Source organism: Camarhynchus parvulus, chromosome 7 (assembly GCF_901933205.1).
Source record: "Camarhynchus parvulus chromosome 7, STF_HiC, whole genome shotgun sequence".
In the NCBI taxonomy this organism is placed as follows: Eukaryota; Metazoa; Chordata; class Aves; order Passeriformes; family Thraupidae; genus Camarhynchus; species Camarhynchus parvulus.
The window spans coordinates 12,880,197-12,895,972 of NC_044577.1; the positions used below are offsets into that span (position 1 = coordinate 12,880,197).

The 15,776-nt window shown below is 38.0% G+C and overlaps 1 protein-coding gene across 1 annotated transcript in view; it reads right to left on the reverse strand.

Moving 5' to 3' along the window:
* Positions 1-15,776, reverse strand: part of PARD3B (par-3 family cell polarity regulator beta) — a 393,422-nt gene that overhangs the window by 199,028 nt on the left and 178,618 nt on the right. The window contains exons 8-10 of the mRNA XM_030951868.1: positions 12,276-12,631; positions 10,520-10,659; positions 9,615-9,743 (exon numbers count right to left, since the gene is read on the reverse strand). Of these exons, the coding sequence (XP_030807728.1) occupies positions 9,615-9,743; positions 10,520-10,659; positions 12,276-12,631 (625 nt within the window). The remainder of the gene's footprint in view (positions 1-9,614; positions 9,744-10,519; positions 10,660-12,275; positions 12,632-15,776) is intronic.

The window sequence follows — 15,776 nt, forward strand, 5'->3', positions numbered from 1 at the left end:
TTCACATAAATTGAAGTTCAGTTTGCTAAGGGTGATCCCTCAGGATGGTTAGAGCTTTGAGATGGCCTGGCCTACAGACTCTGGGACTTTCACACAGCCCAGAGTGGGTAAGGTTGGAAGGGAGAACAGTGGGTCATCAGGCCCAATGCCCCTGCACAGCAGGGTCATCCTGGAGCACATAGCACAGGACTGTGTCCAGGTGGCTCTTGAACATCTCCAGTGAGGGAGGCTCCACAACCCTGAGCTGAGGAGGTATCTGCCCCTTCATCCAAGTCACTGATGAATAATGGGCCCAGTACCGAACCTTGGGGGACGCCAAGACGTCCAACAAGACCCTATGCCACTGTTCAGCCAGTTCTCAATGCTGTCCACTCACCCAGTCCACCCTTCCTGAGTTGGCCTGTGAGGATGTGGTGAGAGACAGTGCTGACAGCCTCGGTGAAGTCGAGGTAGACAATGTCCCTCATCCATTCAGGTACTTGTTTAATTGTAAAAGGCAATCAGGTTAGTCATGCATGATTTACCATTAGTGAATCCATGCTGGTTACTCCTGATTACCTTCTTGTCATCCATGTAACTAGAGCTCCCCGAATCCTGCTTCTTTCCCTTTCCGAAGATTGGGGTGATATTTGTTTTCTTCCAGTCCTTGGGTACCACTCCTGACCTCCACAACCTTTCCAAGATGATTGTGAATGGCCTCCACAGCTCTCTCAGCACTCGTGGATGCATTGCATCAGGGTCTATGGACTTTTGGATATCAGGTTTGCCTAGGTGTTCTCTACCCCAATCCTTCTTGACAAGGGAAATTCTTTCCAACATTGCTTTACCCTTGTCTCTCAGGTCAGAGAATCCCAGAGAATCTCAGATAACCCCCTTGTCAATGAAGACTGATGCAAAAAAGGTGTTTGGTAAATCTGTCTTCTCTGCATCCTCTGTTACCACACTCCCTGTTATGTTTAGTAATGCCCCCAACATTATCCTTGGTTTTCCTTTTGTTATGAAGGTATTTGAAGAAACCCTTCTTGTTCTCCTTGACATCCTTGGCCAGATTTAATTCCAGATGGGCTGTGGCCTTCCTTATCTTGTTTTTAGTTACTCTGACAACCCCTCAAAATTCATTCCAAGTGATCTGACCCTGTTTCTGTCTCCTGTGTATTTCCTGCTTAGGCTTGAGTAATGACAGGAGTTCTCTATTCATCCATGCAGGTCTCTTGTTCCCTTTGCCCAATTTCTTGCTCATTTCTTTCCTTTAAGAGGGGTGCATTGAGAGAGGAACACTCTAAAGTACTAATAAAATAAACTCAGCAGAGACACAAGTTAAAAACAAAACAAACACCCACAACCACAAAACTCCAACACAAAACTGAAAAACAACCCAACACTTCAAGAATCAGTCTCCACTGCTTATTTTGTCCTTGCTAGGCAGGTCCTTCCTTCAGCTCTGCTAAATCTTAGCTGTCACCTTTCAATGGCTTCTACAGCTACAAGCTCTGAACAGTCCCCTCCTGATAATCACATCTCTGCAGCCTAGTGATGTTTGTTCTCTAATATTTATAGTAGTCTGCCAGCCACAGCTCCTGCTGAAAGCTCCCTCCTGGTTGCACCATCCACCATGCTAGGCAGCTCCCCACCTCTCTCAATTGCTTGGGAAAGACAAAGATCTTCTCTCTCTTTCCCGAACCAGAAGGCAACAGACAGAAGTTGTCTAAGAGGAAATCTTTTCACTTTCTGTCCAGATTTGGTGGTTAAACAGAGCACAACAAACAACCAAACAGGTACTATCCCTCTCAAGGGAAATCAGGACAGGACTGTTTTAACCTACCAATATACCTGCATGCAACTTCAGTAAAATCAATTCTGACATTTACCAAATCACCAGAAACCAGACAGAAAAGTTCAGAGTAGAGTTTATATGAAAGTGAGAGAACAGAGAGTTTGCTAGATATGAAAGCAGAAAGCCCTAACAACACAGTACTAAATAATATTCAGCAATGCAGACTGAAAACCTGTATCTAAGGGTCTTATGATACATTTAATTAATCTCCTGCCAATGACTTTAATTTTTAGAAGCACATCTCTACTTCAGATATCTGATTTCCTTATTAAAATATTATAATAAAGGATTATTAAAATAATCTAAAATTCCACTTATCTCACAAATAAATTCTCAGTATTTTAAAGACCACAGAGAATATACTTTTAGCCCTCTCCTACTCCCACAATACACAACTGCTAAGTCACCAGAGCAGTACAATCAGAACTATAACTTTTGAGAAAAATACTGTGCATTTTATTCTTCCACTTTCTACTAGTCCACGGTTATATCTACACAATACTGTGTCAATCCTCTGTCTACCATGGGACACCACTTTCAATTAGTTCTTTTATTTAATCTTACAGTATCTGTTCTCATTGACCACAGCACTTTTAATCTGTGGATTTGTGATAACCTAATGCTAATCTCTCACTGGAAAGGTTGCCTTATATATCCTTATTGTGCTTTTTGCCAAAAGAGAAGCTTACAAAAAAATTAGCTCTCACTCAGGCAGGAAGGAAATAGCATTTGTTTGACACAACAAGAGACCTTTCAGTACATGTCTGGTGCCCTTGACCACCACACTAATATGGCCTCTCAATATGTTGACTGCCCCTTGCCTGGCTGCTCATTTCTGATAAGAGATGTCAACTCCCTGGTGTGCCATTCAGAGCCGACAGCAAAAGGCAAAAGACCCAGGAGGGTTATTTTCAAAGGTTTATAAAGGAAATAAGACATTTGCATCCTTTTGCAATGACTTTCTGATAAGAATATTTACATTGTGGCACCACATAACTATAATTGGCAGAAAAGCTTGAAAAGAAGATACTCCCTATTTGCATCATGCTCCACATTCTTTCCAAGCACTTAGCCACAATTAAGAAATACTTTGCTGACAGGTCAGTCATTCAGTCACTGCAAAATCTGCACTGTATTTTGCAATAGACATATTGTAACACTATTTAAAGTAATAGTCAAAGGTAATACACTGTTGTAATCTTGTCACAATCTAGTAAATAACTGAAATCATTGCTGCATGTATTCATCTTTAGCATTTCTGACATTTATATTGGCTTTAAAATTATCTGTACTCCATACTACAATAAAAACTAGATGGCTGCTAATGGCACACCCTGCTAAGACAAGAAAGGCAGTAGCAAATCCATGGAGATATACGATAGCATGTTTGGATAATTTTAACGTTAACACAGTACACTACGAATTTGTGTCACGTTAGATAGAATGTGTCTGGTTAGAATTATGTAGACTCTCTGGAATTATAGCTTCAAAAACTGACAAAACTAGACTCAGCTCTTCATCCAAGGCAGATACAGTGCATTTCAGAAATGGAGATTCTTCAGTTTGCTTGACTGGCCTATTGATGACCCCACCAAGGAAATGGCTGGTCCTTGCAAAAGTTTTGTATTTGTTATTTAGTGTGCACTGCTCCTCAACATTTAAAAAACTGTAGTTTCACTTAACCTTTTAAGCTACATAACTGTAGGAAACAGAGGGAGAAAAAGTAACTAGCAGTTCAGTCCTCAGTCAAGGTCAGCGTCACTGTGAAAACACCCATTTTCAGCCCATGGATGGGGTAAGCCACGTGCTTGTGCACCCTACTGAGCTGGAGCCCTGTGCAGTTAATATCCCTTGGCACCCAGAGCCTAAAATTTTATCACACATGAAGATGGAAGGCTGCGTGGTATTTTCAGGGTGAATTTAAGGGTGCTACTACTGTATCATTTCAGAATTTATTCCAGGCATAGGTCACAACACGGTGACATAGAAACCCAACTCTTTACTCATTTTAATGCTTACTGTTTTAAAGATATGGTAAATAAAGCAACAAGCAGGGTATAATTCTTTTATGTCTACTTCAAACACCACACGCGTATGTTTTACATTAAGTCAGCCTAGGAAAACTTTTTTTAAGTTCTTTATGTATTCTAAGACAGAAAGATTTTAGAAATGTTCTTATGTTATATGGAATAGAACTGGTGACCCTTGTAAATGGCAAGGCACTACATTTGTTAGCAGGATTTAAAATTGCCCAAATACTCTGGTTTTATTAAACACAAATGCTGCAGACCTGGGTAAATGCATCTAAAACATATGAAGACTCAATTTCTGTTAAGACCAGATTTTATATGCCTCTATTCTGATGTATATATACTTATGATTTCATACATTAAAGTGGGTTTCCAAACAATTTCAGGCAACCTCAGAGCTAAGACTTATATTATCAAGTAAGCAGTTTTCACTTTGCAGCGTTCTGAAGCAGGGTTCCTAAATCTAGGAATTTTGGACAGTAATCCCATAACACATCTTATGAATATATTATCTCATAATGCAAGTAACATTATGCTTTTCTCTCCTTACTTGCATCCTCTCCAAATTATTCTTTACCAGCAGGCAGAACATCATCAGAGGATTTTGCAGGCAATGAAGGTTATGATCAGGTCTTTCAGACCCTCCTTTTAAGGTTCCTCATATTTGTTGGAATATAGGAACAGTGGGCTCTGAAAGGCAAATCACTGCTGGATCATAACACTCTGATGGGCCTGACAGAGAAAGCAACAGTAGACCAGATGCAATAAGGTCTCTGTGGCCTCAAAAAGGCTGACAACTGCTATCACATAGAAAAATCACATTTGCTGTGCTGGTACCTTTATGGACACTTCACTGCATATGAGAGCTCAAAAAACAACCATTTTTTAAAGGTACATGGATTACCAAGCAATTTATTCCCCTTTGGTAAACTAGGGAGTCACACACAGACCCTGGATAAAGAGATACTTTTCAATGTGACAGGAAAAATTGTCGCATTCCTTCTTAACACTGATCTCTCACTGACTTTTGTAAAGAGCACAACTAATCAACAAACCTCAAAGTTTCCAGTACTTTAAGACATAATCAAATAGTAACCATCCTCTGAAATACATAATGAAGCTGAAAACCTCTGAGGGGCTGCAGTACACGATGCTTTGTCTTTAAAAATATACGTTTGTGTAGACACAACCTACACTCGCTTCTCAGCTATTCCAGATGAAGAGAATAGGTAAAAAATGAAACTTTTCTTTAAAACCCCCAGGATATTAAAAAATCTACATAGTTTATAAATGAAGAAAGGTGCCACGTATATTCACAATATCCTTGTCTTCATTACACAGAAGACCTTCTTGTGTATGCTAATAAAATTCAATAATATATACTTCTTTTTTTTTCCTATCCAATTCATCTCCCTTAGAGCAGAAGCAACACAATAGAGAAATAGTACTTGCTTGAATCACTTTCTGCCTGAAATTATTTGTCCATTTCTGGATAATTGAGCACTAGAATCATGGTTTTGAACTACAAAAACAGGTGCAAAAATGGTTAAGTCTAGGCTGTAATTTCACTTATTATTTCCTGCACATAAAAAGGCAAGCAACAATTAAAAGGAAGTAATAGAAATTAGGCTTTGAATATTGAAACAAATAGGCCAACTGGTTTTCCTTCAGGCATATAAGTTCAAGGCAGTGGAAGAAATTAACTGGGGGAAGACTAAAACATAAAAGTTAATCATATGGTAAGTAAAAAAAAAAATACTTAATTGAACTTGCCACTCATCCTGCTTCCTTCCATCCTGTGTAATACACATGTAAAAAAAGACTTAAAGACTAATACCAAGTTTAGTACATTGTTGTTCATTTAGCTATTGTTATAAAAATTATGGTTTTTTCCCTTTCATCCCCCATTCTTCAGAAATCAGTTAATATGCCAAGAAACCACAGAAATAGCAATTACAGTTGCAACTGTAAGTCAAAGAGATTTTTAAAACAAAAGATAAAGGGTATGCAAAAATTACAGTGTATGTGCTCTACCTTACAGAAAAACGCAAGCAAATTTTTTGGTGCTGTACAATTTCTGGCAATTGCAGAACAGTCACATTCCTCTGCTGCTGCGCATCATATGAAATAAAGAATTGCAAAGAATCATAGCACAGAATGGGTTGCACCAGAGCTGTTCTCACTCAAGCAATATTCCCTTTTTTACCAATGCAGGGATAAAGAAAGAGAAGGGGGAGTAAATAATTTTTGCATCATTATTAAAAGAAATGGCACTTTCAGATCATACATTTTCGCTAGAGAAAAAACATGATGCAACAGACACACATGATTAAAACACTCTATTTCCAAAACACAATAGAATGATAGCCATAATGTGCATGCCATTCACTTTGAGAGGAGCTGGAAAATCTAAACCTATTCAGTTCAACCCGGTTTTTTCTGTAATATTCACCATCCTCTAGAAAAGAGTGTTACACAGTTTAAAACCCAAATGCACCTCAAAGAACACACTAATCACTGGGCACTCCCATAGACTGTGGTAATTAAGTGAATCAAGATCTTCCCCTGGAGTTTTGGAATCAGCTCCTTACTTAGCTGCTACATTGTCAACAGCTGGCATGAATTACTGGGAACATTTGGCTAACTGGATAATAAGGAGGACAGCCTGTGGTTGGTCCAAATTCTACTTCACTAATCTGTTTCAATATATATATATATATAAATCTCATTAGAGCCTCCATATCTTTTTTTTTTTTAAGGAATAACAACCCTACAAATACTGGGTTTTCAATTATTTTCCTTTGTTATGCACAAACACTGTAACTCTGTAACTCTCAGATTCTGCAAGAACCAGCGTAACCAAAGCCCCAATTGCCAAAATTTAATAATACTTTTTTGCAACGCTGATTCATCCTCATCCATATCATATCTTGGCTGCTGTGACAAAGGCTTGCTACTCTGAATATATTTTTCTACTTGCTAGCAATCCTTATATAAGCACAGATCACAGTAACAAAACACCCAAACTCTGTTCCCATCTATCATACTGAAGAGAAAATATTCGTGAGACCAAGCTTTCCCCAAGCTGCAGCTTTATTACAAGGTAAAGTCAAATTATATTATTACAGACCCATGCAACAAAATGCCACCCAGTGTGACCTCATTACATTATTTGCTTTGTGCCCGTGCAGTTACCAAATTCTTTCCAGAAAATCCACATAAAAATCCAGTTCTAGTGGAGCAACATGCTCAAAAGTGGTTGTGTGCATGGGTTCCTAATGGGTCCAGCCTCCAGATGTATCTTTGCCACAGGAAACTGTGGGGAGTGGGTACATTTACTAGGCGGCCCTTCTCCTTTTTCTTTAAACAGGTAAGAGGGAATCTAAAGAAAACAACTCAGATCATAGTCCCTGGAGACCTGCACAAAGCAAGAACAAGTCTGATAAAGCAATTACCATATTATTGCCAGGCATTAACAAAATCCGCAAGTATTCAGGTAAATTCTGCACGCATGTTACACTGTCAGGGCACTCAGTTACAGCTGTCCTTGAAAAACATTGGATTATCCACTGTTTTTCCTTCCAAAAACAAACATTTAAAGTGCTGGCATTTTTCTGCTCCTTGATAAAACAGTACTGTAACTTTTGAGGTAGCAGAGGATTAGTCCAATGTAATATCATGGCTAAAGCTGAAAGCAAACAAAAAAGCTAAACCATTAAAAAAAAAATCTTTGTTAAGACTATTCTCAGACACCTCATGAATTCTAAAAAGCATTGTGTTAGCATCAACATCTGGTAGCTTAGTAGGATGGTAACTCACACTTTTGCTGTAAGCTACCAGATGTTGCTGAAGGGCTTTTTAATTTAGATGAGCTGGTTCCATAAATTTATGTAATATATTTCAGTAATTCTCATTTTTATTATGTTGTACTTGACTGAGATAACGAGGAACACAGAGCACTATTAGAATTCCCACATCCTCACTGTTACCGTCAGGGCCATCGCTCGTGCATCATTCTATCACAGAGAAAGCAATCTAAGAGAAGGTCAAGCCAGCAGGATAAATGTGGCTACTTCCTGGATTTCAATCACGCCAGTCATAAGTAAATCACCCATTGAAAGGTAGTTAATCCTTGCTGTAGAGGCTAAAATTTATTATCACACAATTGTGGCAGGTAGAAATTATAAACAGCTTTTAGATTCTTCCAATCTTTTATACACACACACACTGCTACAGTGATTTCCAGAAGGATTCACACCATGACAATACATAATAAGTATAATATTGGGGGAACAGGAGAGAAAAGAGAAGAATGCATACTTTTTAAAGTACATTTTTTAAGTAATGTGCTTTATAACTTTAAAAAACCCAGAAAACACTGTTAATGGCTAGCGTTTTCAAAAAGTAAGCTCTTATTTAGAAGAGCTGGTGAATGAAAAGAAATTCTATATAGAATAGATAATTTAGTACTTTGAGACTCCAATTTCCCTCTGATCCACACAGACACTGACTCTACAGCTCAGGGCTTACTCAGCAGAGCAATTCAATGACCAACTTTGGTGCTTTGGCAATCACTGACAACAAATGCCCAATTACAAGGCTGAAAACTGCCATTATGGTCCTTAAAAATTACACAATAAAAAGGAAAAATGGATACAAAAATAGTTTAGCTAAGACACTTCACAACTGCTCACAAGAAAAAGTGGGCAGCAGCAGCACAAGAAAAAGGATTCACATGAGAGAAGCTGAACGCCCTTCCAGATCCCTATCCTGCCATGGGCAGCCCTGACCTCAGCAAGGTCCAACTGGCAACGGGGAAACAAGAGGAAAACTGTCAGCAATGTTCTGTGAGGAAACATAACGGAGTATTTCTGTAGGAGATCCTGACAACAGTCTAAAGGAAAAGCAAGAAGGCAGCATCTTAAGGAAAGGATGAAGGCGGTTTGTGTTCTTTGAAGGAGATAAAATGAGACAAAAGCAGGAAATGCTGTCCTTTCCTTATCCTGAGGACTTAATGAAAGGTCAAGTACAGCCATCAATCAAGATAAGGAAGAGGCAACCAAAGAAATGACCTTCTCTGAGGGGAAACAAGCATGTATCAGATAGCACTTTTACTCTGATGCAGCTCTCTATGTGAGAGAAAAGAGTACACAGTTTCATGCCAGTGTTAACAGAAAACAAAAGTGAAAATTAAGCACTTCAGCTGGAAAAAAGACAATCAAAAGCCTATTAAGTCAAAGGCTAGCAGCCAACGAAAAACTTGCTTCCAAAATTTGTAAGGAGTGCAGCAGAATTCTATTCCTCACCACTGCTGCAGATGGGCACCTGGCTTATGAGACATCTCCTGGGGGCAGCCACCCTCACTAGTTTGCCAGTGATAAGCTGCAGGCTCATTACATGCACTTTAAATTTCTGGTTTAAAGCTTGTTGCTTTTCTGAAAGATAATAACCCATTTTTAGTTATGCTTGACCTCACACTTGCAAAATTAATTTACAGTATTCCCCTGTGAGTTATGCTTATGCTGTCATTTTTGGGGATGAAAAATCAGATTGTGTAGAATTGCATCTATAGTAGATAAAAATCAAACACCGTCGAAACCAAGTTTGAGTATAAATACTTATTGGAAACAAGCCTTATGTGACTATCTTTTATTGTCATTTCTCAGCTGACATAATTTCTATTTACTGGGCTAGTATTTAACCATGGAATTGTTTCAAAGTTACTCTTTGGGAAAGAATAACAAGTTTACCAGCTCTCGAGGTAGAAAGGCCTCCTCCTGACGAGCCACAATCAGACAGACAGTCTCGCCTTGCTTTGTGCTTCTCAGCATAGCTACAAGCTCTTCCTGGGTCCTGCCAGTGATGTCCCGGCCGTTCACCTATCAGCCACAAAAGAACAGAGGGTGTCTTATCTCTGACTGCCTTTTAGCAGGTTTATTAGGTTCTCCTCACCTAACACAGGTGTCATTCAGCGACTGAGAGCAAAGAAGAATCAGCAACAGCTCCCATACTGCCTCCCCCTCTGGCCCTGCACAAATTACTTAACCTTTCTCCTCTTCATTTTCACCATCTGTTAAAGCAGCTCTGTAGTACTTACTCGCCTTGCAGGGGGTTTGTGAGGCTTAATTAGTTTGTAAAGCACTTTGAAGATGAAAAGTGCAGAAACAAGACCTTAGTATTAAAACTGTTTACCTTAAGAGCTTTTTGAGGTTAGTAAGTAGAAATAACCCACTAGATAATAAGACTGTAAGTCACAAGATATCTGAAAATTTTCAACAGACCAATTTGAGTAAAATTGTCTTAAAATGAGCACTTTACCAGCTTGATATTAACTGGAGATTTTTGTACATGGCTGAAGAGGCAAGACATGTTTTGGTCCTAAATCAATACATTTATCTGTTTTAAAATCCAAGATTTTATCAGGTTCCCCTTGTTGAAATAACTCAAGGACCCTTGTGAAAAGAATCATTTTTCCACCTCATGGTGTAAAGCACTTGTTGACAAACAAGTGACATAGAAACTGTCAGAATGACTTTTTAAACCAAGGGCAAGAACTGTAGTTCCATACCTCAATAATATGTATGAGGAAATAGAAGATATGCAAAGCTAATGATCAATTTTAAGCAGTGCAAATACAACGAATGCTTATCCTAACCTCCAGGATTCTGTCTCCTGACTGCAAACGACCATCTTTTACTGCTGCACCTTTTGGTAAAATATTCTTCACAAAGATTGGACCAGGACCATGTACTGAAGAGTCTCTGGTAACCACTGTGAAACCAAGTCCTTCTGGACCTAAAATGTCAGACAAAGAACACACAACATAAATTTCAACATGTAAATGATGATCATTACAAGTAAGCAAACAATGTCAGCAAGATATCCTGGAGACTCATTCATGTTAACTCTTAAAAAAAGAAAGCAAACAAAAAGCTGTAAACACAAGCCAATCTTCTGCACGGTCTAGAGAAGAAATCTACTGATGCCCAAACACATGCCCAAACACACTTACAACAGCTACAGATGAAAATACTTGGGTAAGCACATAATAGTAAAAAACAAGAAAGAACTCTCTTTTTAAAGTATTTACCTTTTCTATAGGTCACTACAATATTAGTCTTCGCTTGAATGTCAGTCGTTTTTCATGGAATCAGAGCAATTGGAATTGTTTATTTATAAGCATAAATATAATTTATCAGGTTTTACTGAAATTTGGTAAATGGGAAAAATATCACATGATTTGAATGGAAAACTTGATGATGTGCTGTTCAGAAAGGACAAAGTGGTATTTCTAAGCTTCCATTAGTGAAGTTGTTTGTTGCTTAGAAATAAACAAACTCAAGTGTTAACAGATATATAATAATAAGTAATTAGGGAGAAAAATAAATATTAGCAGATATTGCTTATAAGCCACTAAAATCACTGTGAATAGCAGAGTCCATAAAAATCTTTTTATATTGAGTGGTATTTCTACCAATGTGATAGTTTTCAAAGATATCATGATGTCAGTATCACATTGCTATAATTTCTAAAAATATAAATGTTACAAAATCAAAAGCATTAGATCTAGAATAGGGATATTCTTAAGTGAGTTTTATTAACACAAAGCTGAAGAGTTCGGAAGTAAAAATTAGTGATTTAGGTAAAGAAACAACAAAAATTAAGAAATGAGAGCTTGATTAGATTCATAACATGTTATGAGAATAATGTTACAGACAGTTTCAAAAGGGCCACTTCTAGGATCAAATTTTACTCTCAGCCAAATCAGAGACAGAAATCAAATAAAAAATACAAATGCTAATTGGAAATTTCTTAAGCACATTTTACTACATGTTCCTAAACCTGTTATTCCATTCAAAGACAGACAGCTGCATGGTGCAGCAATTAAAGATATACACACAAATTTGGCCTCCTGACAGCTGAATAAATATGTAAGAAAAAAAGAAAGGTTTGCAGAGAATAAAAAAGGGAAGGACAAGTAAATCTGTGGTCAAGCTCTTGGAAAACATGAAATGGCAGAGTAGATTTTTAAACATATCTTTAAAAGAATGTCATAACACTGTTGAGGTCAATTAGTAGGTTAAATAAAATAACAAAGGTCGCCAGCAAACAGTTCAAACTTTGATTCTATACATGTGAAAAGACTGAACCATCTCTTAAAATCATTTGTTGATAATGAAATTGCTTCTGCAGTCAGTAACAGAGATGTCCTAATCAGTAAGTCTGGATAACACGCCTCCAAAATTTATGAAAACATTACTGTTTACACTGCTATACCTTTTGAAAGTTTTGGAACTTTTAAATTATAAATAACTTGTTTGTGTCTTCAATATCACTTGTTAAATTAGAAGTTAAGGTATTACTATAGAGAACATGATACCAAATTAATCACACAATCTCCAAAGACTTACCTTTTTTCAAGTCTATCTTTATTTTCTTTGCATTTCTCTTATTGCCAAAGCCCATAAGTGGAGACAGTGAGGGAGAAGAAGGCTTTCTACCCAGACGTGGGAGGTTGGGGCTCTTAGCTTGTTGCAGTGCTCCCTGTACACCTGACTCCAAGATTGCTCCAGAAATATTAATACTTTTCACAGCAGGTTTTGGATGAAGAGGAGGTGGAATTTTTGTCTTTGTAACTCCTTCTTCATTATTCAGAATGCAAAGAGGAGCAATAGCAGACTTTTCATACTGTTCTCGGTTATATGGAGGAAGGACTTCCAAGATGACACTTTGAAATTTCATTGCCTGACGGAAGATGTCCTGAGCCCTTTAAAAGAAAGATACAAAAATTCGTATGACAAACTAGAAAATGTGAGCAAAATTTGAAGTTGTTTACAGTGAATAAGATGAAAGTTTACCTTATGTTCACATCTATAGCGTCCCTTTTTTAGAAAAGTACACATGAAATAAGATTTCAAAACTACAGCATTTCCTTACATTTCAAGTAGGAGCAGCATATCTGTTGGAATTCCTAAGCTGCTATGAAAACATATCAGCCAGAATAAACTGATGAACACATTTATTCATTTAGAGCATCAGAAATGGAAGGTCTGATGGCAATGGACTGCTGAAGATACAGCTTGCTGCTTTTTTCAAGTGCTTGTCTGTTATGTATATTCTTGTTGGCATAGAGGTACACTGAGCACTCATCACCAATTGTTCTGGTGAATACATCTACTCCAAGCAAGCTTAACTCTCTATTTTTTCCAAATCCAGTCTAATTGCTCCTCAGATTCCTTTGTAATCCCTAATGCAACTCCTGCAATTCCACAGCAATAAAATAGGATGAGGGTATGGGATACATAGATACTAGAAAAAAAATCTGATGATCAAAGTGGTGCAATTATTTGTGTTTTTACATCAATGGATAAATAAATAGGTTGATATTACTCACATCTTTCAAGCAGTAACCTTTTGCAAAGTGGATATGCAGATTTAACATAATCAGTGTTTTTACAGATGTGCTCAAATGCAACACCAAAAACTGTGTTAGAGCATTTAATGGAACTATTCCCCTTGATACTGATAGGGCAATGGAGAATGGCTTTAAACTAGAAGAGAAAGATTTAGGCCAGACATGAAGAAGAAATTCTTTACTCAGAGGTTAGTGAGGTACTTGAACAAGTTGCCCAGAGAAGCTGTGGATGCCCCATTCTTGGCAATGTTCAAGGCCAGGCTGGATGGGGCCCTGAACAACTTGATCTAGTATGTGACATCCCTGTCCATGCCTGTGGGGTTGGAACGAGATGATCTTTAAGGTCTCTTCCAACCCAAACCATTCTATAATTCTGTGAACTGATAACATGGTAACAACACCATGCTCAGATACCTGTGCACTGTAAGGCAATTAAGACAAGTTGGCCAAAAGAATTGGTCATAAAGCCTTCCATGGATTTTGAATAACCTGTAGATTTGGATAATCAGGCCATATTACAAACCTTGGATTCCAAGGGAACAAAGGAGACTTCCCTCTTTCTATGCTTTACTCTCCTACCTTCTGTTGAAATGGATGGATTTTCTTCCATACTGCAGAAGACCATTTGAGTACAAACAAAAGAAGTAGCCAAAGTGCATTTTGAGAATTAAAAACCGAACATTTCTGCTTAGCTGAATTGAGGCAAGAGGGGAAGTAACGGCTACATTAAATTTTAAATAAATCATGGAGTCCTTCTAAGAACATTGTACTTATCTCCTACCCTTCTGTGGTGTGTTTGTCAGTCTGAGTCACTATTTTGCTCAAGTCTTGCCTTTGGATTTACACTCAGTTATGTAACAGGAATCAATGTTTAAAGTACTTCTGAAATAATCTTTTTTTACACTGACACAGGAAGGAAGCCACTGCAAATATGTCTTTAAAACACACCTACTGCTTTCCCAGATGAACAGAGTTGCACAATATATCCACCTTGCAACTGCAGGTGGTGGAAAAGAGGCTGTTTTAAGAGGGTTTTCTGTAGCATGAAGACATTGAAGTCAGGGGTCAGTCTCAATGGTACTGCTGTGGGAAAGAACCATCCTTGCCACACATCAAGATTCAGAATAGCAACATTCACTGATGCTGCCAGAGAGAAACCTCAAATTTGGAAAAGAAAGGAAGCAAGGGAGAATGTTGTAGGGAGGCATTGTTTTAGTATCACCCTCAAGGGTTCTGTTTCAGAGCTGTAACAGACTGGGCCCTAGTGTCTCAGCAGAGATTATAGGTTATCCATTCATCTATAGCCTGTCAAAGTTCTCAAGGACAGACCTTACCCTGATAGTAGAAACCACGGCACACTTCCAGCATAAAGGATGTAAAATGTTAACTCTGTTTCTTTCACACCCCATCTTCATCCTTGTAAGTAGCTGCTTGGTCATATGTTACAAGGTAATTTAATAACTCAGTTTCAAAAGGTTAATATTTAAAATGTATGCAAGAAAAAACATAAGATCTCCTTCAAACAAAAATTAGTGGAAATCACTCAAGACATCCTATGGGAAAGTCTAAATGCAGTCTTCAGGGGCAAAATAACTGGCTACACTTCAAAGGGAAAAAATAATGAATGAAGAAATTTATATTTCTTGAGACCCCAAGTGCATACTTTAAAGAAGTAAGAGAGTCAGTTAAAAGAGGTGTTAGAAACTCTGCAGCACAACAGAACGTAATTGAATAGATTAGCAGCAAATGAAAAAGTAGACCAACAGTCCCAATATATAGCTAATATAAACATGGGAATACAGAAAGTAGGCTGCTGCTGCTGCAGCTGCAGAAGCAGCAATTGTCAGGAGCAATACTAGAAAGTCTCTGCTGAAATTAGGAGACAGCATGTAACAGTAAGTGTTAAAACAGCTTTTACAAGGGTTAGGAAGAAATGTCAATTTGAAACTAGCCAACAGATTTTCCTCTCGAAGGAGAATCTGATTGTTATTCCTGGGTCAACAGTCATTGGAACCATACTTTGTTGTAGCTTTTACAATTAGTGGATTTCTGTAACTTGGACTTCTGTCAGGTTAGTACAGTTATGTCATGCAAGATGAAAACTAAAAGGCATGCTCATGGAGATTAGTTTCAACCTGGAAAGAGTCTTTCTTTAGTCATTCCCCACAGCCAGGGAAGAGATGATGTAGAAAGGTATTTTGGAAAATAATTCAGCAGAACAATGCAAGACTTGGGAATATGTTAGAGCTCATGTAAAATGTTCTCCCCAGTCCCCAAACAGACATTGAGCCCTCAATACCCATATTTTTTCCTCAATTGCCACTGCAACCACACTACTTGGTTTTGTAACGTGAGGAAATTTAGCCCAACAAAATTAGGCTCTGCTCTGAGTCACCTTTAAGTCACTTTTCTCTCCCAATAATAGAGAGAATCTTACAAGACCAATCTCTTTAAGCTAACTCTTGTGGTAAATAGTCCTTCCAACTCCCAAAACTTT